Below are 22,564 nucleotides of genomic sequence, written 5' to 3'. Positions count from 1 at the left end.
AAGAGATAGGTGGCGCTATTGCCGCCGTTATCACCCCTTTCCTGGCCTTGATCCTCCCTCCTTCTGGTGGTCTCCCCATTCCTCCCCCTCCTTGCCCCACCCTACCCACCCTCCGTCTCACCTCTTGCACAGACTTACAGGTGTTGGGGGTTATTGTGAGGCTGTTGGTGTGGCCCTGTTGTGCAAAATGATGCAATGCCTTTCACAACAGGCATAAAGGATCTTGCACTGCCAGAACACTAGTTCCAGCAGCTCAAGTCCTCCATAGGATTGGGCCATGAGATATAGAAAAGTATGCATGGGATTCATAGAGTAGATCGAGAGAAATTCTTTTCCCTCTTTCACAATACCAGAACCAGGAGATATCCACTAAAATTGACTGGCAGAAGTGTTAGAGAACAAACAAAAGGAATTATTTCTTTACTCAGTCCATAATTAATCTATGGAACTCCTGGCCACAAAATGTTGTGATGGCATCTAGCCTAGATGCCCTTAAAAGGAGATCAAACAGGTTTATGGAGGAAAAGTTCATCACAATTTACAAGCCATAATGACTATATGCAAACAGGTAAAACCAGATGCAAGGATGTGTTAATAGGATACAGGTATCTTGTTGTCTTGAGTTCTTTTAGAGACATCTGGTGGACCACCATGAGCTACAGGGAGCTGAACTAGATGGGCCCTTGGTCTTATCCAGCAAGGTTCCTCTTACGTGTTCATGGGCATTTAATTTTTCCAATCCAATGCAAAAACTATTGGTCTGAAACAAGACCATCCACAACAAGGTAGAACTTCAACAGAATTCATTGCCCTTTGAATACACTTTATTGCTGAGAAGATGCAGCTCATGGGTTAAACGTAGCAAGAATTACACAAAGTAATGGATTCACAAATTTACTGAATACCTGTTGTGTAAAAGCTGCTCTCATTCAATTAACACCTCTTAGCTAATTCCCTCATATATTCATTAGATGATTCCTGATGTACACTGGATTAACTAGATGAAAAAGGGGTGAAAATACAGGCAAGATTTTAGAAGACTTGCTGCAAAATGATCCAAAACTTTTTGCAGCATCAGGATGCAGACTGTTAAAAAAAGAATTCAGAGTATCATATAGCAGTAAAACTAATTGGACAAACCAAATCCAGAGCACTAATTGCTGCTATGAAATCAGATAGTACTTAGCAATGTGGCGACAGCCAATTCCTCAGTGTTAGTTGATAGCAACACGGCTCTGTTGGATCGATTCATAATCAAGTTTGCACAGCACTTAAAAAAATTAAAGTCATAACTTCAGTCAGCTCTGCATTTAAAATGTACAGAACATGTGAAAAGGAGGGCGCTTGCAAGGTACATTCATTCAAAAGGTTTGTTCTGAACAAACAGATGGGGCAGACATATAAGCCTATCTACTCCCAGAGTGTAAAGAGTTTTTGACAACTGGGGAAAAAAAGTTATATACTGGTTTCTGAATCATTATATCCTGGCCAAGATTAACTTTGTGTGACCTACTGCAAAATATTATAAATCTAGCTTTCAAGGTGTACATTGCTGATCCAGTGACCATGCTTCTTATACATTAACAAGAAAACAGAACATCAGTCCTTGGGCAGAAAATGATTGCACAGACTTCCTTCATGTATAAAAGTCTGTAACGTTGTGCAAGAGGAGATTGTATGGCGCCATCTGCAACTCTTTGATCCTCACAATGTTATCAGGTGTCTGTAGCATCGCTTTGTATCTACTGATAAGTGACAGCATATTTTAGACAGAATACTTGAAATCAGTGGCTGGCTTGTATGCTCTGAGTGCTAAAGTCTATATGCGCCAATATCCACTGAGGCCAATTAGCACTGTGATGTGCTCTTAATTGGGCATCCAATTGATCTGCAGGCCAAAACCATAGCAGAATGTAGTTTCCCTCTTTGCTATTAGGTAGGAAAAAGGGAGTTGGGCATGACTGAATCTATGATGAATTGTGGTTGGTGAATTCCCCAAAAGACACTCCAAAAGAGCAGAGGGCTGGAAAGACCTTTAAATATAGGGCAGAAAACAAAAGATCTCGCTTTGCTCTTCTGCCCTATAGCTCATTCTATCTGAACGCCTTCAAAATGACAATGGGATTAATATCTACTCATTTTTACTTTCTCAATGTTGTATAACGGAGTGAACAGATATGTCTATGCAAACTGCATATGCTGGTAGCAGTTACATAATTTTCTTCTGGTATTCCCAGGTTTTGAGGGAGGGAAGGCTTATTTGTTCATTACATGCTTTGATCCAATAAACACCCAATTCCCCCATTGCAAAACAGGATTACCTGTACATCAGCTCATTCCATGAAAACCTGAGCTACAAGAAGGCAGTAGGTACACTGCACTAATCTGCCTAAAGAACATGTCTCAGAAGAACAAATAGATTCAGATCACTTAACCAAACCAGGGTTATTATTTTCTGAAGCCATGAGCCCTGGAATAGAATACCTCTGCTCATATGTGTGCATGCAGGATTGAGTTGAAAATAACAGACTGTGAGCAGAGCTTAGAGCAGGACTGTGCAACCCCAGTCCTCTAAGATACTTGTCATACCCCCTGATCTGAGGCCCCCAGTCCTTTAACTTAGGGCTGAGGTATTCAATCTGTGTGTCCTGCCTCCCTAGGGAGGTGTGGCTAGCCAATAGGGGTGTCGTGAGGCATCTGGGGAGAGAGGTGGCTGCAGCTGATTCTGCAGAGCTCTGCTCTGCTCAGCTGCACCAGCTGCCTTGCTGCTTTTCTTCAGCTGTGAAAGAGGTGGGTGGGGCAGCGTGAGGCTAGGAGGGCGTGTGAAACATGGTGGGGGGAAGTGGGAGAGAAGGCTGGCTGGGTATCGACAGAGGTGCCGCATCTCATCATGTAGCTCTCTCCACGTGCAACCTCGCCCCAGGGACTACATTTCCCAGTGTGCCCCTTGCCCTGGGCATCCTCGAATTGGTCAAGGCTGGAGGAGAGGAGAAGAGTGCAGAGGTGCTGCATCTCATCAGCACAGGGTGCTCTCCTGACAGGCTTCAAACTGGGATGGAAGAGTAAGCTCAGCTAAGGAGGGAGCCAGCCTGCTCTTAGTGGGGGGTGTCCAAATGCCCCAGCCTGCATTCCTCTGTCTTGCCTGGGGGGAACGGGGGTGGCATCTGCATGTTGGGTGTATGTGTGTGAGCAGCCCCCATCTACTTTGGGGTGAGTTGTAATCTTGCTCTGTGTGGCTCCAATCCTTTCCACACCTTCCTGGAAGTAAGCCCCATTGACTCAAATGGGACTTACTTCTGAGTAGACTGCATAGGTTTGGGGTCTGTGTCAGCTTAACCAAGGATCCTCACCTTTCTCTTTTTCCTCCCCTTTAAAAAAGAAAATAAAACCCACTCTTGATGGCTTTGTCTCCAAAAATTGATTAAAAATAAAAATCCCCATTCCTTTTTAGCCATTCCCCTTTTTCCTCCTGCCTCCTTTTGGGGAGGGGGTACTCTGTTGGCTGCTATTGTAAGACAAAATGCACAATCCTAGTTAGGTCTACTCAGAAGTAAGTCCTATTGTGTTCAATGGGACTTACTCCCAGGAAAGTGAGCTTAGGATTGCAGCCAAACAGTCTCTAGGTCTCAGTTTGCATCAGTTTGCAATTAGCAGATACACACAAAACAAAGTCTTCCCCTCCCCCAGCAAATTCATCACTTCCCCCTTCCTTTTCCAAACCCTCCAGGAGTGCTGCTAACAAATTCAGGGCACAATCCTAACCAGGTCTACTCAGAAGTAAGTCCTATTTTGTTCAGTGGGGCTTACTCTCAGGTAAGTGTGGTTAGGATTGCAACCTCAGAGTGCTGGCAGCTGTTTTTGGGTTTCTAGTGTATAATTATAACACCTTTATCCCCATTTTGGGGGTAACTGAGGTGAGGTGTTGTAATGGGGAGCCATGGCCAATGGCCACAAGGATCAGGGGAGGTGCGAGCCGGAAATGTTTGAGAACCACTGTCTTAGGGCAAGGGCAGTGATGTCACTAGGGTTTATGTCACCTGGTGCAGGAGGCCAGCGTGTCACTCTTATGATGACCTCCTCCCATGCAGCGGACGGGGCACCGTCTCAGGTGGTGGGCATGGTTGTGGGTGTAGTGATGAACCATCACCACACCCCCACTGGTTTTTTTGGCTATAACTTTTGATAGAATAGAGCAGAGGTGTCCAAATGTTCTGGCAGGAGGGCCACATCATCTCTCTGACACTGTGTCGGGGGCCGGGGAAAACAGAATTTAATTTACATTTCAAATTTGAATGAATGTACATAAATGAATATATTAAAGATGGAATTTAAATGAATGAATGAAGGTTTTGCAATAGCTCAAGGCCTATAAAAGTCCTTGCACAAAGCAAGGCCAGCCTTTTCTTTGCTGCCGCTGCTGCATTACAGATGTGAAACAGCAAGCAGTGGAGGGAGCCCTCATCCCACAGCTCATGCGAGAGGTCAAACAATTGGCTGTCACACTGAGAGCAGTTGTGTCAGGCCAGTGCAGACTCCAGCAAGTCTTCGGCGGGCCAGAGGCTCATTGGAATCTTGGGGCTCCCTGTGGGCCAGATTGGGAGTCCTCAATGGCCACAAGTGGCCCCAGGGCCGGGCTTTGGGCACCCCTGGAATAGAGCTATTACAACAAGGTTTGTTTCATTGCATTCTGCATGAAATTACACATTGATTGATATATAACATGATGGTATTATTGAAAATACCAAGATTTAAAAATTTTTGGCAAGTAGTGGTGTCACCCCCCCCCCAGTATGCTACACCTGGTGAGGCCCACAACCCTCTAGCGACATCACAGGGGCAAGATAGCAGCAGCAGATGAGGTTACAAGCATTCATGAGAAGCAAGATCAGAACTTGCACTAGATTCAGTGGCAGCCCTCGTGGTGCCGCGGGGCACCCCGGGCAGCTCAGGATTGGGCTGCCCATTAGGATTGGGCTGTAATTCTGTTGATTCCAAAGGAGGCTTTTTAAAATGTTTTGTTTTCGGTTAGTTACATTCATATCAAACTATCGTTTATGTTGCTGTATAGCCCCTGCTGTGTTTAACCTGCGCCTGGTACTGTTAAAGCCATTGCAATGAATAAATATGGTGTGGCATGCACAGCTGAGAAAAACATCCACAGAATGAGAGACCTCTGAGGCAAATCTGACAGCCATCAATTCTGGGGCACCTTGGAAAATACAAAAGGACAGACTCATTATAGGACTGCTTCCACTATGCCTAGGTGGGTGGCAGCTGTTCAATTTACACTTAAGGTGGTAGAACAAATAATGAGCATGACCTTTAAGCCATTTTTTTTACAGACACTCACTTCCTGCAACAGTATGCCATGATGCTCCATTGATAGTTCCATCTTCCTTCTGGAAGTCCTCTGTGTGGCAAACTCTCCGCCGAGCATCTGTCATCAGTCGATGAGTGGAGGCATAGGAATATGCTAGCCATCGAAAAACATGATCGTCTGGAGTTGGTGTGTGTTCCTGGGTTTTCCAAGTCGACCGGACCATATCGTACGGGTAGGCAACAACAAGTTCTCCTCCTTGTAAGTTGCCCCCAAGGACAAATGGATTTTTTTCCATCCATGCTATCACAGCTCGTGTTTCAACTGCTACCTGGGAGGGGGGGAGAGAAATAAGAATAAAACCAGTCCAAAAGACATTACAGGCCTTCATCATGCAACAATGGTTAAGTCTGGAAACAGAGGAAGCCTGAACATTTTTTTAAAAAACAAAATTGTAATAGTTTCTAGTATATCAAGAAGCAGAACCCACACAAACTCAGGTCCTACTTACAGTCTCTTCCTAGCCAACTTAATACAGGTGCACCAACACTTGTTTAGTCTTCTGGGGGAGTGTTCACAATATTTATTTTTTGTTTCTTGTATATCATTAAAAGAATCTTAGAAACAGGGGGAGCTGCCTTCTAATGAAGTAGACCACTGGTTCCCCTAGCTCATATTGAATATGCTAAGACCACCTTTCCAAGACTTTAGACCAGTGGGCCCCAAACTTTAGGAGCCCACTGACTGAAACAAAAATTGGAATTGTCGTGGACCACATGCCAACCCCCTCCCACTCTCCTGCACGCAAAAAATACAATTAAATTTGGAATAATTAGAGACGATTTATTAGCGATTTATTAGATTTACTATTTATAGAGATTTGTGGGGTGCTGCTTTTGTTGCCAGCAGTGGCTACACAGTTCATTCTTCCCCTTCTCTGGTGGGCCAAGGGGAAGTGTCTCCCAAGTGAGCACTTCCCCACAGACTACCAGAGAGAGTGGAGAATGAACTGCCCACAGCAACAGCCAACAATTCAGTGCTGGCTGTAGCCAGTTCATTCTCTGCTCTCTGGTGGTCTGTGGGGGAGTGCTCACTTGGGAGATGGTGGAAGCCATTGAAGGCAACTTTTTTTTGAGACCTGTCCCTTCCAAATATTCCTTCTAATGCCCACTTAATTAACACCCTCCTTTTCCAAGAACAACAGCTGTGGTGTGCAAAGAAATGAACAGAATTCCTTATTAGTTGAGCAATTAACCAAATTTATTGCTACAAACATGTACACTTATTCCCTGCAAGTCCTGTGGTCCAGAGGCTTTCCCTCCCCAAAACTCCACTTAACTCAGTGGGTAAAGGTCTGAAGCCTCCAGTCCAAGTCCAATCCAGTCTCCAAAGCACAGTCCAGTCTTCCGCAGCAGAGTCCCTCCTGTGTGTCCTCTCCAGCAGAGTGTCTCCTCCAGCAGGGTCCTGGCAATCCTCTCTTCTGTGTCCTCCAGCAGAATCCTGGCAGTCCCCTTCTCCCGTGTGTCTGTCCTGTAGGTCTGGGGTCAGGTAGCCTCTTGGTCAGGTTCCCTCTGGGTCAGGTAGCATCTTCCTCTGGGTCAGGGTAGCCTTTGGTCTGGTAGCTTTGCTCCTTCTGAAGCTGCCTTTTATCCTACAGCCCCTTGTTAAGTCCAAATGCAGCTCAGCTGTGAGCTGCCTCCTTAGCCCATTCAAAGTTCCATCAAGGTCAAATGAAGCTCAGGTGTCCATCCAGAGTCTCCATTGGCCTTGATTGATTACAGCTGTGGAGTCAGCCCTGCCCTTCCCAGAGTTGTCAAACAGCTGTCAAAACATGGAATTGCTGTCAACACCACATCATTCACCTGATGATCTTCTGATCTACCATTACAAGACCTCATTAACCACTTCTCAGGCTCTTGTGGCCCACCAGTTGTCCACGGACCATGAGTTGCAAATGCATTCTTGAAGTAAAGGATGATCTTTCTCTTTCACAAAGAAGTTGCCTTAGCAGTCACTTTGGGTTTAAAACCAAAGGAAAAGACCAGGGCAATGCTTTCCCTACACTTCTCTGGTCTATAATACAGAGGCAGCCAGAATACTTTAATACTTTTACAGGGTGTGATTTCTGCAAAGGAAATTAGGATGGTAAATGGCTAGAGGAAGGGGGGAAAAAAGGAATCCACTGAAATTAATGTCTCCACAACAAGATGTCTCTACAACATTGTCTGAAGAAATGTTCTGTAAACAGGGTTTATTTAAGTGCTTTCCCCTTATTTCACCTAAAGCTGGGTATGTTCAGCCACTGGAAATAATGCCCAATATTAACATACGAGATGCAGAAATGAAGTAACAATGTTGCATTGTTAATGAATAATGCAATTTACCCAAACCACTGTGGCCCCTTTGTCTGTGGTATTGCATTTAGTCTATTCTTTAAAAAAGATTGTTTTTCTTTGAGGAGAAAATCTTCAGTCAGATGCATCTTGCAAGCTACTTGGACATCTCAGAATCCAGAGGATAAAAAGAGAGGGTAGATGGGACAAATAATTACCGCAGATACTTGCCTATAAGTCGATCCCACAGATAAGTCGAGGGCAGGTTTTGAGCCAACAATCATGGAATTTTCTATGACCCTTGGATAAGTTGGGGGTTAGACTTAGGGGGGTGTCTGACTATAGTTTTGTCTGATTTTACCTGAGGCCAGATCCTGAAAAATAACTTACTACTAATTGTTACCTAAGAAATGACCGTTAGCGCCTTCAGCTCTAACGGTTGTTACCCCGCTCCCACCTGATGAAGACAGGCTGAGGCTTGTCCCCCCAGTGGCCTGCCTGCTGCTGGGGGCGGGACAATCAGGCTGGAGTTGGGCGACTGCCCCAGCCTGCAGTCCGGGAGCAAGTGGTGACACGTGAGGTCACGCAGCACTGTGCTCCGGACCCGCTGCTGCTGAGGAGGCTCAGCCGCAGCGAAGCCGCACCCAGAATGCTCGCCCGTGGCACCCAGCGCCTTACAGGCAGCAGCCGAGCAGAAGGAGATGCGTGCACTCTACCCAGCCATGCCTAAAACACTAGCGGGGTGCCGCTCGTGCAGGCGCAGGCATGTCGGTGCTTCTCCTGCCGCGAGCGGTTGGAGGTGTGGGCGGCGGCACCCACGCCCACCCGCGGGGGTTGCCCAGGTCCGACGGGGAAGCCACGTGTGCCCCTCAGGGGCTTTCATCCATGCTCCTCGGGGCTGGGCGCGGGGCTTTGAGCCAGCCACCTGCCTCTGTGGGCTTCACTGGCTCCCCCTGCCCCATGGGGCTGGCTTGGTGGGCAACTTCAAGCGCTGCGTTCCTGCCTTGGAAAGGGGGGGGAATGCAGAGACGCCATTTTCTCCCGCCTGCCTGCCATTTTGAGGCTGCTTCACGAGCCTTGGCCATGTAGTGGGGGCTTGTTGCCTGCCCAACTGCGCTGCCTGGGGGGCAATTCTGCACCCCGCTGCTTAGGCTCCCAGCCAGTGCCCCCCGTTTTTTTTAAAGAAAGGGAAAAATAGAGGGTAGAAGGGAGAATTAACGGGGTGTTTGCTTCAAGGGTGGGGGCTTTAGCAAAGGGGGCACTAGGTCCTGGTCATACTAAAATAAATAAATAAATAAATAAAAATAAAAAGGGGTGAAGAAATAATTTTTTAAAAAAACTTTAATTGCTTTACTTAGTTAGCATAGAGCGTAAGTACCTCACCATGCCCAAGCACCCTCAAAAAAGGTGCTGTAAGGCACCTAAGCGCCCACCTCCCAAACCAGCTGAGTCTTCATCGTCCTCTGATGAAGGGAGGGATCTGGGCGAGCTTAAGGCATTAGTGGCATGCTTGGAAGCCCGCCAAAAAGAAAAAGCAATGCACAGGGTGGGCAAGGGTGATGGGTGGATCCCAACGCAGTTTTAACTGCCCTGGCCGGGGTACCAGGCTTAACACGTTTCTGTCTTCCACCAAAAAAGGCAAAGTTCCTGCTGCTAAGAAGTTACCAGATGAGGAGTCGTCGGAAGCCTCTGGAGTGCAAGTGGCAGTGGATCTCGCCAAACCTGCATGGGAGGGTCACAGCCGCCATGGGCTGGTCCATTATCTACCATCCCCTGATGGGGTTCATCTTTTTGACTGATTTACAGCAGGATCTGAAGCAATTTATTTTTAGTGAGAAAGAGAAGGACAAGCAGTAGGCTGTCCTCCCCTGTGTCTTGAAGTGTGCAGGGTCAGGGTAGGTAGATACACCCCGGTGTCCATCTAAGACAGCAAGGTCAAGGGGTGAGCCAGTACTGCTCACATGATGCCTTCCCGGCTCGAAGAGGCTGACTGGCAAGCCCCTTTGACTGAACTGGCACGCCTGGCAAGTCTTGACCTGTGGGCCACCAGTCCTGCTGTTTTAACCATTTGGGCAACGTTGACAGGTTGTCCTAGGCCGCAGGTCTGGTGGCAGCCTCGAGTCAGACGGTTTTGCCCTTTGACCTTGGGGAAGGTAGACAGCTAGGTTTGTTTCCCCCTATTAACAACCCTGCACGACTTAGGATTGGGAGTTTAGTCAACTACCCCAGTCACCCTGCTGTAACTTAACAATCAATAAAGTGGCCCAGTTTTAAATCCAAGCCGCAGTCTGGTGCATTTATTTGGGGGGGGGGGGGGTGCGCCGGTAACTGTAGTCTCTAATTTATTAAGAACATAGTAAAAGATCATAAGATACATTTTTATTCTTTTTAAATTCTGGTCTTCACCACCTTTTTGTAAACACTATCAGAGTAGGTGCACTGTAAACAACATAGCAGTAAAACAGTGGTTCCCAACCTGGTATTCATGTACTCTCAGGGACACTCAGCAGGACCTTTAGGGGTACTTGAAAAAGAATGGAATAATAGCATTAAAAGGCAGGTCATGCTCCAGAATGCCTTGCAAGGCAGGGATGCCTTGCAAGGACCAGCCAGGTAGGAAGGAAGGTAGCTAGTTGGATGTGAAAGCCCCACCAATGGCTAGTTTTTGGTCATCAATTCATCTATGAACCAGTGATTGAAAACCAGCACAGTAAAAAAGCTGAAACATAATATGGAAAGTGATCAATCACCCAGAATTTCTCAGCACACTTCTGGTGCTAAACAGTGCAAAGGCAGAGTCTTCTGTTCTTCAAGCAGAAAAGAGAAAATATGTGATGAATATATGAAGTCTGGATTTTCATAGAGAAGAGATGAGGGCTTGCACATTTTGCTAATATGAAGGGTACAATTTATAGAAATGGGCTGCCAAGGGATATGCAAGTGAAAAAGGTTGGGAACCACTGCAGGAGAACCATGAATCAAATCCACCTTTTAAGGTGTCTGGTGTGTTAAGTCAGAAGCTCTACATACAACATACAACCCATAACACATAACTGAGAGTGTGCAATTCAATTCACAGCAGAGAGAGGCAACTGCTTATATTTGCAACCCTTTTTACTCAGAAGTAGACCCACTGCTTTCCATGGGAGTTATTCTTAAATAATGGTGCACTGAATTGTAGCCTTGGACTTTATTTCAAATGGAAAGGATCCCATCCTGGTGTTGAAAAAAAACAGACCTCTGCCAAATGCATGCATTTGCAAAAAGGAACCAGGTTGCAGCAGCAAAAGGGAACAAAGGAGAATAAAAGGTTAACTTTGCCTGGAATTTCCCAGCAAAGTTACTATAGAAACAAAGGAGGTGCCTGCCTGAGTTCAGCAGAGAAAGGAAACTGTTCAGAATTGAAAGGCTCTGCCCTCTGATTGACCCAGAAATCAGGCGAAGTGAGAATTGGAGCTTGATTATTTGGCAAAAATTTCACGTACTATACGTGAGTATCTATGGTAAATGTTTCTACTAATTGAGCCAACTCATTGATCAAAATATTGCAGAAAAAGCAGCCACAAGAAACTGCCATCTCATCCTCTAAAAATAAATGAATGAGAGTGCAATACAAAAGGAGTGCTCATCTGGCACAAGTGCCTTGTGCTGGCCTGGAAGGGTCGTAAATGTGCCTTCAAGCACATTTGCACCTCCTTTGAAGTCGGCTGGGCTGGTGCAGGGACGCATGCCAGCCCGCAGAGGCAAGATCCAGCCTCCGTCCCAACCAGTGAAGGGGTGAGGATCTGGTTTGGATCTGAGTCACAGATTTAGGTGGCGCATATCCAAGTAGACTCATTGGGGCTGCTCAGTTCTACCTGGGGTAAGGGGAATTATTTCCCCTTGCCTCAGGCTGAGCCCCAGCCATTCCCAAACTTGCACTGGATATAGCGCAAGCCTCCTGGCCTGCCTGTTCCAGTGCAAGTTAGGATTGCGCTGCCCATCTCAGAGATGTAAATTATTAGTATGACCATTATTTTCTTTATAACACAAGCAAAGTACTCAATCAATAATCTTCATTCCATTTGCTTTCCATTAAATTTCTGATGAAAAAGAAGTAGGATTAAACTACTCCAGGCATTTTTTATTTATTTTTTTTTTGGGGGGGGGGGGGAGGCTTTATGACCAGAGACCATTTCTCTCCTTCTGGCTTTACCTTTGAAGCCACTGAAAGAGATGTTAAATACTTACTGTGGCATTTTCAGACAGGTACCATTCTGGAATTGGTATGTGATTATTTGGGACCTTTCGTAGTATCCTTTTCCTGTCCTCAGCTTCCCAAAGCAGTGTATTTAAGTCAGGGAAGTTGTTGTTGATGTCAATGCCATCTTGGGTCCACCGTCCTAAAGACCAGCCTCCTAATTCTGAACCCTGTAAAGCAATGATCAGATTATTTGGTACACTGATTTAGAATAGGAACAGTGAAAGAAAACATTGACAAACTCTGTATACCTTTGATAGACAAATCAAATTAGGGAGCAAACCTAACCTGTGCTGGAACAGCCAGGCCACAGCAGCCTTTGCTGTATCAAAGTGCAGGTTAGGTGCAGGCTGGAGGTCACCTCAGGGTCAGGGGATATTTTGCCCCTTACCCTATGTTGAGCCTCAGTCACCCCTATGCGGCTACTCAGATCTGCACCAGCTGTGGAACTCCTTGCCACAGGATGTGGTGCTGGCGTCTAGCCTGGACGCCTTTAAAAGGGGATTGGACAAGTTTCTGGAGGAAAAATCCATTATGGGGTACAAGCCATGATGTGTATGCGCAACCTCCTGATTTTAGAAATGGGTTATGTCAGAATGCCAGATGCAAGGGAGGGCACCAGGATGAGGTCTCTTGTTATCTGGTGTGCTCCCTGGGGCATTTGGTGGGCCGCTGTGAGATACAGGAAGCTGGACTAGATGGGCCTATGGCCTGATCCAGTGGGGCTGTTCTTATGTTCTTATGTATGTTCTTATTTTGCTGGCACAAATTCATGCTGCCCCTATGAGGCTGCAAGGCCCAGGAGTGGGGTTAGGATCTCCCACCCCCGCCCAGGCCTGATCTATCTCCAGTTCTGCCCTTCCCTGCCCAACAATACCCCCCCCCCCGGAATGCCCTCCTGCCACCTTCTCCCACCCCCTGTGCCACCAGGTGCAAATGTACCCTGCCTGGTTAGCACAGGCCCATATCTCATAGCCTTGCCTCCCCCGCCATGAGTTAAGAAATCCGTATATATATGAACCTACAAAAGTATTATCTTTCAAAAACTTCAAGAGTTATCTTTTAAAAACCTGTGACTTAAAGTTGCAATAACATGAACATAGTTTTGTGAACTCCTCCAGATAAAATCACTGTCTGGTGTAATGAAGTGAAGCAACCATCTTCCTTACAACTTCATAGGCCTTTTCATATCCATCTGGATTGATTGAAGGAAGAAGATGAATTCTGGTATCCTCAATGAGGCGCACAATGCGTGGATTCCCAGCTAGATATTCCTGGCACATGAACTGCATTAACAAAAGCAGTAGCTCACGTCCAAGCACCTCATTCCCATGAGCTCCTGCCATGTAGCGAAATTCCGGCTCACCTGTTTAGAACCAAAGAAGGATGTGACCAGATTAGTGGGTTACGGATAGAATCTAAACAAGAGGGAGAACATTTTACTCTTCCCGGACATTCTGCTGCTGACCTTAAAGTGACAGTTTTGCAACAGTAAATTTTCAAAGGGAGATTAGCGCAAGAGCCAGGCAAATCAGACTACATGATGAGATTTTACACCATCACTGCAGACTCAACCAACTCAAGAGAACTTTATCACATTGAAGAGTTAATTAACTTAGGGCACAATCCTAACCAACATTCCAGCACCGAGGTAAGGGCAATGCAGCTCTGATGTAAGGGAACAAACATTCCCTGACCTTGAGGAGGCCTCTGGGACTGCCATCCAACTGCTGCAGCAAATGCCCAATTGATCCGGCTATGTCAGTGCTGGAAAGTTGGTTAGGGTTTGAGCCTTAGAATTGCTAGGAGGTTGTTCTCACCAATTGCGAATTATCACCAGGTTTATTTTATCTAGTACACTTTTCAGTTTGTCACAAGACCAAGCCCTTCACATTTCCTTCTGCATTTGATTCTATTGTTTTCATTTTTTTCTCTGTACCTGTGTCTGAATTTGTACTACTGACAGTTCATTTTATGCACCCGAGCCTCCAAAGGAGAAGGAATGGGGTAGCATCAAAATCACAAAGCTGCCAAAACAGGAGGTGGTAGTGGGCATACCTGCAACCACGCTGCTGCTGCTTCTCCCACTGCATTCATCTTGGGTGGCAACCCCTTCTGGCCTGGCAACCCGGGCAGCCATTCTCCCACCCCACGCTTGCTATGCCACTGGATATATGCATTTCCAACATAATCTCTTTATCACAACCATGAATTGTGGCTGTATTTTATTGCATAAAAATAGAACATTTTGGAAAGACTCAGATCCACAGTCAAGAATAGTGATAGACAGATACACAGCCAAAAATCTTTTCTACCCCTAGCTGTCTGTCCTCTAGATAAATAGACAACAGTGACAAGAGCTGTCAATGCACATTTTTCAACACAAAAGCTTGCTTGATTTCTGTTTCTTTTTATTTTAATTGCAAAAACAGAACTTGAGCAGGGGAAAATTTGATCCCACTCTTCGGATGCTATTTATTTGTGTTCATCTTCTCTTTCTCTAATTAGGAAAGTAGCAGTAAGATTCCTCCCACATGTATTGACACCACAACTGCTATAGGCACATGCCTTTGGTGCTAACCGTTGCAGACATGCGGAACGTTCAGATTTTAACCATTCTACAAACTTCATCCAACAGCCCTGAAGTGCTTTTCGATTCAGTCAGAATATAGTCCTAACCAACTTCGTGTTCTCCGGGGTTGTCCGAGATCTCAACAGCATACAGTTTTAGCCCTTGGTGACTTTTCCCGATATTGTAGACTCTTGTGATATTTGGACACATCTCATTGACAATTTTCATCAGCTGAAACAGAAAGAAACAATGATACGTGTATAAAACAGTGGTCTGGCAAATTGATACAGGCATATGCCTTATTTTGTGCCTTTTTAGGACCAGGGTAACATTTCAATTGATATGTAATATGGCCTGGTGTGTGTGGATGCATGCACGTTGTAAAATAGCATGCAGGGGATGATGAAGGGTAAGAGTGTTTTAGCAATTTGGCCCACAGTTGTTTCAATCTTGATTTCCCCCATTCCTACTGTCAAGTATACCCTTGGTATCCGTGAATAATTCATTCTATGACTGCCCCCCACACCCATGAATACCAAAATCCACAGAATGCTTGAGTCCTGGATGGGGGCAGGGTCCCAGAACCAAACTCACTTACTCTGCGGTCATGCTGCCCCCCTCCTGCAGGTAACATTGGTCTGCAATCCACTCCACAGGCCTTCCAGATGCAACTAGAAGCCTCTTCCAGTTTGCATCTATGACTTCCAGTTGCATTCGAGAGATGTTCGTAGGCTGGAGAAGGCCAATGGAGTGGGCCAAAAACCTTACTGAGCCTCAGAACACCTCCTGAATGTTACTGGAAGTTGCAGATGCAAACTGGAAGCAGTTTCCAGTCACATCCTGGAGGCCTTCTGAGGTACAGAGAAGCATCTGCAGATGGTGGAATCTGTGAATTATATTTCAATAACGGGCTTCACACCAAATTCTTCAGAGAACACTCTGGAGAGATTTATTCAGGGTCAGCAGAGACTCAGTAAAACAGGAAGTTACATGAGATTAATAACTTTCTTAGCATCTCACTCATTGGTCATCACCTTACATTTTTTTAATATTCATTTGGCTGTTGCACATACAGGAAGGTCATCCAACCAGCCGTGCTGGAGCGCCAGCAGGAAGGTTGGAGCCTTCCCACATATGCCAACACCATGCTGGCCACTTGCCAGAGCTGTAAGCCAACACTAGAGGGCGTGTGGGGAAGGTGGACTGGGACTGGGAAGGGTGAAAAGGGCGGAGTAGTAGGGTGGAAAGGAATGGGGCAGGGAGACTGTGGGAAGACTGCATCCAGTAGTGGTAACAGGAACCAGATCCTATCCTCCTCACCTGCAGCCTCCCCAACCCTTTTCTCTTCTTAGACTTGCACCAGTGAAATTGCTGGTGCAGGTCCAAAAACATCCATTACGATGCAGGAGGCTTACAGATGGGAAAGAGGATTTCTTTTTCCTTTTAAAGACTCCCACTCTGCTCCCCCCCCCCCCCACTAGACACAGTACAACGTTTTGGCATGGTCACATTAGTGGGGGAGAGGGAAGGATAGGATTGGGTCAAGAAGAAAGGAGCATAAGGAAGAGTACATGTTGAAATCATCATCATCTTCTAGACTGTTGCAATGTGCTTAATGCAGTTGCTCTAAAAAACAGTCTACTGACTAGAACTGACCACAAAGACCATACGACATTCAGTTGCAGAGCCACAGGGGTGGAGCTGTAAATGCCACACAGTTCCAAAACTGGCCTTGTAAGCTGCCCATCCCCTTCACTCTAAGAGCCTGTTGGGGGGCAAAAGCAACATGGGGGAGATGCCTCCGTGTTGCTTTCGCTTCTCAGAACGGCTCTGAGAGTGAGGGGGAGGGGCACACAGTAAGTACACAGTGAGTTTCACAGCCATGTGGGACTTACAGTGCTCTACTATTGATTACACTTGCTCCTCAAGAGTTGTGCTGATAAACTTGTTTCTAGGCATCATCCAATGTGCTAATTTTAAACTCTGCTAGGTCTGGACTCCAACTTTTGAATGAAACACTTTCTTCTATATATTCCCTCCTGTGCAATGAAAAGGATTTGCTTTGTGAGACCCAGTCCCAACCACGTGAATTACTGTGAGAGACGATAACATCTAGAGCCTTAATGTTAGTACCCCAACTGTGGGCCCAATCCTATTCAATTTCCAGTGCCGGTGCAGCTGTGCCAATGGGGCATGCACTGCATCCTGTGGTGGGGAGGCAGTCACAGAGGCCTCCTTAAGGTATAGGAACATTTGCTCCCTTACCTTGTGGCTGTATTGCAGTTGCACAGGTGCTGGAAAATTGGATAGGATTGGGCCCTGTGAAACTTCATACCCAGAGAGGCTTTCTCAGCCAGTTCTCCCGCTACTGTTCATAGGTTGGTGGAAAAATATTCTTTGCCAGAGGGCATTTGTCCACTTGAAATCCAACCCCATTCATTCATCTATAATTGTTAGTATTATAATTATAGTTCATTCTACTATATAACTATACAATATGTAACAATATTATAATTCATCTATTATCATTATTTCATTGGATGCATCACTGAAGCTTTTGATTTGAAATTGGTTTACATGCCTTGTCTCAGATTTTTCATTTTGTGATTTTTTTTTTAATGGATTGTGTTTGACATGTTCCAATATTTTTTTTCCTGTATACTTGTCATTATTTATTGTTTTAAGAGTTGGGCTATGAAGCAGCTTAAAGACACTAATACATAAATAAAAACTTCATAAACACTACGTAAGCATTCTTTGGTCATCTGCATTGGTTAAATATATTGGACTTTTTGCAAGAATAAGCGATATGGGAATTTTTATTTAGTTTTTTCATTTCAAAAAGCTGTGTATAGCACAAACTGCTTATTAGGCAATCTGGAAAGTGTTACTTTTTTTTGCCTGAGTGTGCAAAAATAGAACGGCTTCTGATAATATGCGGTCACAGCTATTAACAGCCAGAAGGATTATAAATCATGCCCAGAGTAAATTTGCTAATAGACAATTATTATGAGATGTAAGCAGCAATTATTTATTCTATTAACATTCTGGAGAGAAAAAGCACAAATTCCCTAAAGTAATATCCCATTAGACTCCACCTTGGTTAACTTAGTGCCCAAGGCTGCTGAAGCAGTTTGACAGCAGATCGAAGTGGGTTGCAACTTCTGGGAGATTTTACTGGAGTGGGGACAATCTAGGATACGCTCTCAGTCTTGACTGTGGAATGGGGTCTTTCCCTAGACTCAGTTCCATTGATTTCTATTACTTTCTCAATCCTCATTGCCTCTTGCAAGAAGTTCAATATTATTTGTTGCTGAAAAATTTGAAACAAATTTTGGAGATAATTTCACCTCTGTTTGTTATGTATCTGTTTCAGGGGCACTGAGGGGGTCTTGGGCTCCTGTCCATTACTGGGGTCCCAACCCCTATAGGAGTCTATGAAGGATCTCCAAGGCCAAGTCCACTTGGCTTGTTTTCCAAGCCTCTCTCCCTCTCCCAGGCCTCAGGGAGAGCGTTCACAGCATCCTACTACTCCTCAGCCTCAGGGCATTGTCATGGGGCAACCCCTCCCCCCCCCAACACAGGAGGACTCACCAGGCTCAGGGGTGTCCAGGCAGCCCCACAGCTAGCCAGGGAAGACCTGGAAGGGGATGCAATGGGGGACCTGCCACTCTCCCACTGCAGCTCCAGGGGTAGCCTGCTGAGCCCCAGGCTGGGGGCTTGAGGCTGCAGCGGCACACGGCAGCAGCTGCTCACCGAGCTACCTGCTCAGCCTCCCAGCTGGGCCAAAATCTCAAGCCAGTGGTGAGGCCGAAAGGGGCGGCACGAGCTGGCAAGAAGACTCATTAGAGGACCTGCTGCAGCAGGGAGAGGTCACATCTCTCCCGGCGGCTGCAGCATCGGGGAGGCGGCCCAGCGGAACTCTGGCTCCATCCTTATGTGGTCTGTCCCTGATCTGGAAGAGGCCCTCAGGACACTGGCTTTGGAGGGAGAGAACCAGGCCTGGGAGCCCCCAGGATTGGGACCCGCTGGGCCTCTTATTTGCGGCAAGCCGGCCACAGGGGGCAGGAGATGCCCAACCACCAGGTCCAGCCCTGCTGGTCAGCAGCATCCCTGGGAGGAGGAAGAGTGGGGCTGGACCCTACCTGGGTCCTCTCTAAGGTCATCCAGACCAAACCCAAGGGACTCAGCCAAGGGAGCAGGAAGCCCCCAAAACCCAAGGAGGACCACTCTCCTGCATAGGCCAAGGCCACCCTAAGCCAGACAGGGTGAGGTGGGAGGCGGTACCAGTGCCATCCGGAGGGAGAAGGCAGTATTGTTCTGTATAGAGGAGCCCTGTGGCACAACAGGGCTCCATGAATGTATAATATCTCACCCAAGTATACCAGCTGTGCAAGTTAACCATCTCAGCTCCTCGTGCTTTTGTACCTCGCCACCATAGCCTTCCCAGGAGGGTAAGATTTGATGTGGCATCCCACCCCTGGGGGGAGGGGCCACCTTCCATAATATACCTGACAGGCATTCTCTAGTTTCACAGTGTTCGAGAACCTTCCTTTCAGCTAGTCTCCAGCCCTCAGGCAGCCCTTTCTCATTCCTATCACAATCCTTATATTTCCCTGGCCTTGGCTGGTCCCTTTGGTTCCACCTACCCGGTTTGGCCACCTTTTGGGTCCTAAGCTTCCTTTTCTGGGAGATGGAAAGGCGCCAGTGGACACTTGCCACTCCTCAGTTCAGTGGCCTTGCTGGGGGGGCAGGGGGTGCAGATCACACTAGGTGACATCATCAGGTGGGGGAATAAGACACCATTACTGGCCAAAACTGTTAAATCTTTGCATTTGAATAATACCGTCATGTTATATATAATTTGAAGTGGAATTTCATGCAGAATGCAATGAAACAACCCATGTTTACATATCTGTATTCTATCAAAAGTTATGGCCACATAGCCAGAAAAGGAAAACATAAGACTCTAGTGTAAGTATCAAAAAGTGGACTTTTCTTAACTCAAAACTGATCAAAGAGAATGTTTGTTTCTGAGAGCCAATGAGGAGTTATAATGACTCAGTAGAGAACTAATAAGATATTAGTATGAGTCAGTTCTCATTTTCATGTACCAGTGCCAAAACAATAACTCTCGTTCAGTTCTGTGAGTACCATCAAGTTCGCCACTGTTTCTTTTTGTTGGTTGCTGACTTGTTGGCTTGTACTGACTTGTACTGTTATAACCTGTACTGTTAAATATTTAAATAACTAAGGGCGCAATCCTAACTTGCGCTGGAACAGGCAAGACTGAGGTAGCTGCAGTGTTTTTCCACGGACAAGGATGGGGTAAGATCTGCCTCACCTGCTACCCCCACACTGCATGTACCTGCTCTGAAGGGGAGGGGGGCGTTTGCATACCTGAGGTGATGCTCTGTACAACACGTAGTACTTTGCAAGCCAAGGTTTGCACCCCTCTAGTGCTTTGCACCTCCTCTAGCTGCGCTACTGGCGGGCTCTGTTGTTACTTGGAAGGAGGAAACCTCATTGAATGACTGGTGCAAATAGGACTAGTTCTGAGTAGAGCTGCCAAGGATTGGGTCGTCCTGGTAAGCCTCACAGCTGCTGCACATGACCCTCTTACATAAGAACATAAGAACAGCCCCACTGGATCAGGCCATAGGCCCATCTAGTCCAGCTTCCTGTATCTCACAGCGGCCCACCAAATGCCCCAGGGAGCACACCAGATAACAAGAAACCTCATCCTGGTGCTCTCCCCTACATCTGGCATTCTGACTTAACCCATTCCTAAAATCAGGAGGTTGCGCATACACATCATGGCTTGTACCCGATAATGGATTTTTCCTCCAGAAACTCGTCCAATCCCCTTTTAAAGGCGTCTAGGCTAGACGCCAGCACCACATCCTGTGGCAAGGAGTTCCACAGACCGACCACGCGCTGAGTAAAGAAATATTTTCTTTTGTCTGTCCTAACCCGCCCAACACTCAATTTTAGTGGATGTCCCCTGGTTCTGGTATTATGTGAGAGTGTAAAGAGCATCTCCCTATCCACTCTGTCCATCCCCTGCATAATTTTGTATGTCTCAATCATGTCCCCCCTCAAGCGTCTCTTTTCTAGGCTGAAGAGGCCCAAACGCCGTAGCCTTTCCTCATAAGGAAGGTGCCCCAGCCCTGTAATCATCTTAGTCGCTCTCTTTTGCACCTTTTCCATTTCCACTATGTCTTTTTTGAGATGCGGCGACCAGAACTGGACAGAATACTCCAGGTGTGGCCTTACCATCGATTTGTACAACGGCATTATAATATTAGCTGTTTTGTTCTCAATACCCTTCCTAATGATCCCAAGCATAGAATTGGCCTTCTTCACTGCCGCCGCACATTGGGTCGACACTTTCATCGACCTGTCCACCACCACCCCAAGATCTCTCTCCTGATCTGTCACAGACAGCTCAGAACCCATCAGCCTATATGTGAAGTTTTGATTTTTTGCCCCAATGTGCATGACTTTACATTTACTGACATTGAAGCGCATCTGCCATTTTGCTGCCCATTCTGCCAGTCTGGAGAGATCCTTCTGGAGCTCCTCACAATCACTTCTGGTCTTTACCACTCGGAAAAGTTTGGTGTCGTCTGCAAACTTAGCCACTTCACTGCTCAACCCTGTCTCCAGGTCATTTATGAAGAGGTTGAAAAGCACCGGTCCCAGGACAGATCCTTGGGGCACACCGCTTTTCACCTCTCTCCATTGTGAAAATTGCCCATTGACACCCACTCTCTGCTTCCTGGCCTCCAACCAGTTCTCAATCCAGGAGAGGACCTGTCCTCTAATTCCCTGACTGTGGAGTTTTTTCAGTAGCCTTTGGTGAGGGACCGTGTCAAACGCCTTCTGAAAGTCCAGATATATAATGTCCACGGGTTCTCCCGCATCCACATGCCTGTTGACCTTTTCAAAGAATTCTATAAGGTTGGTGAGGGCTTGCTCTTCCCTCTTGCCGCTTCTGTTTCCGCTCTTATGTAGTTTGTCTCACCACCTCCCACCTTGTTTACAGATGGGATGGGACAGCAGGGGAGATTTTAAAGAGAACTCTCTCTCTCTCTCTCTCTCTCTCTCTCTCTCTCTTCCTCTCTCTCTCTCTCTCACACACACACACACACACACACACACACACACACACATCAGCAGCTCAATTTTTCCCCCCATGACTGGCTTTTTAAAGGGAAAGACTTGTGACTTGAGTCTTTTTGAGTTGTGAAAATGCTCTGGGAGACTCGGAATGCCCCCCCTTTAGGTCTCGTTTTCAAATTGAGTCATGGGGGGTGGAGACTCATGACTCTACTAAGTCAAGCTGCTCTGGACTCGCTCATCCCTGGTTTTTTGTGAGTAATTGTTTTGGGTAATTGCAAAAGCTCAAGGCATTTTGTGAATTGTAAAAGGATTGCTGTCAAAAATCTCACAATCATCCCCCTCCCCCACAAGCTAAGGTTGTTTTTTAAAAAAAATAACCCTTTCCTTTGCTTGTGAGTTCGGGGAGGGGAAAACAGCTCTGCAGGGAAGGAGCCCATCTTGCTAGCTGGGCAGGTCTTTTCTGTTCCTTGCCTGGCTACAGAAGTAGAAATGTCACTTCTCAGCATGCCTGGAACCATCATTTCCTGCAAAGATCATGAAAATTGTAATGTCAGAAACATAACATTTCCATGACGCTAGCAGAAATGATGTTTCAGAGCATGCTGAGAAGTGTCATTTTTACTTTAACAGCTAGGGAGGGAGCAGAAAACACCTGCACTGCTAGTAAAATAGGCTCCTTCCCACCACCACACAATAGTAAGCATTTTGTTTTGCTTTGAGAAGTAAATTGGCAAGGAAGGGCAGGGAAATCTATTGAATCTGGGTCAGTTAGAAATGAAGTGCAATCTTTTGCCCTCGGTATTATTTAATAGTCAAATCCGAGCAGTTATATAACACAAAAACATGACAAAGAAAAGAAAGAATATTACGTAGTTTTTAGGTGGAAATTATGTTGGTTGTTCCAATTATAGACTTTTGGGGACTGAAAATCTGAAAAGCAGTCCCTTGATTCAGGAGTACACGCCTATTTTATACTC

At 46.2% G+C, this 22,564-nt stretch overlaps 1 protein-coding gene across 2 annotated transcripts in view; it reads right to left on the bottom strand.

The window, feature by feature from the left end:
- Nucleotides 1-22,564, bottom strand: part of CPXM2 (carboxypeptidase X, M14 family member 2) — a 112,340-nt gene that overhangs the window by 19,269 nt on the left and 70,507 nt on the right. For both annotated transcript variants that reach the window (XM_066619003.1, XM_066619002.1), the window contains exons 8-11: nt 14,570-14,693; nt 13,060-13,256; nt 11,881-12,060; nt 5,351-5,648 (exon numbers count right to left, since the gene is read on the bottom strand). In XM_066619003.1, coding sequence (XP_066475100.1) covers nt 5,351-5,648; nt 11,881-12,060; nt 13,060-13,256; nt 14,570-14,693 — 799 coding nt within the window. The remainder of the gene's footprint in view (nt 1-5,350; nt 5,649-11,880; nt 12,061-13,059; nt 13,257-14,569; nt 14,694-22,564) is intronic.

This window comes from Tiliqua scincoides, chromosome 3, assembly GCF_035046505.1.
Source record: "Tiliqua scincoides isolate rTilSci1 chromosome 3, rTilSci1.hap2, whole genome shotgun sequence".
Taxonomy (NCBI): Eukaryota; Metazoa; Chordata; class Lepidosauria; order Squamata; family Scincidae; genus Tiliqua; species Tiliqua scincoides.
Note: the sequence above shows the minus strand (reverse complement) of the source record. Positions and strands in the feature narration are given on the sequence as shown.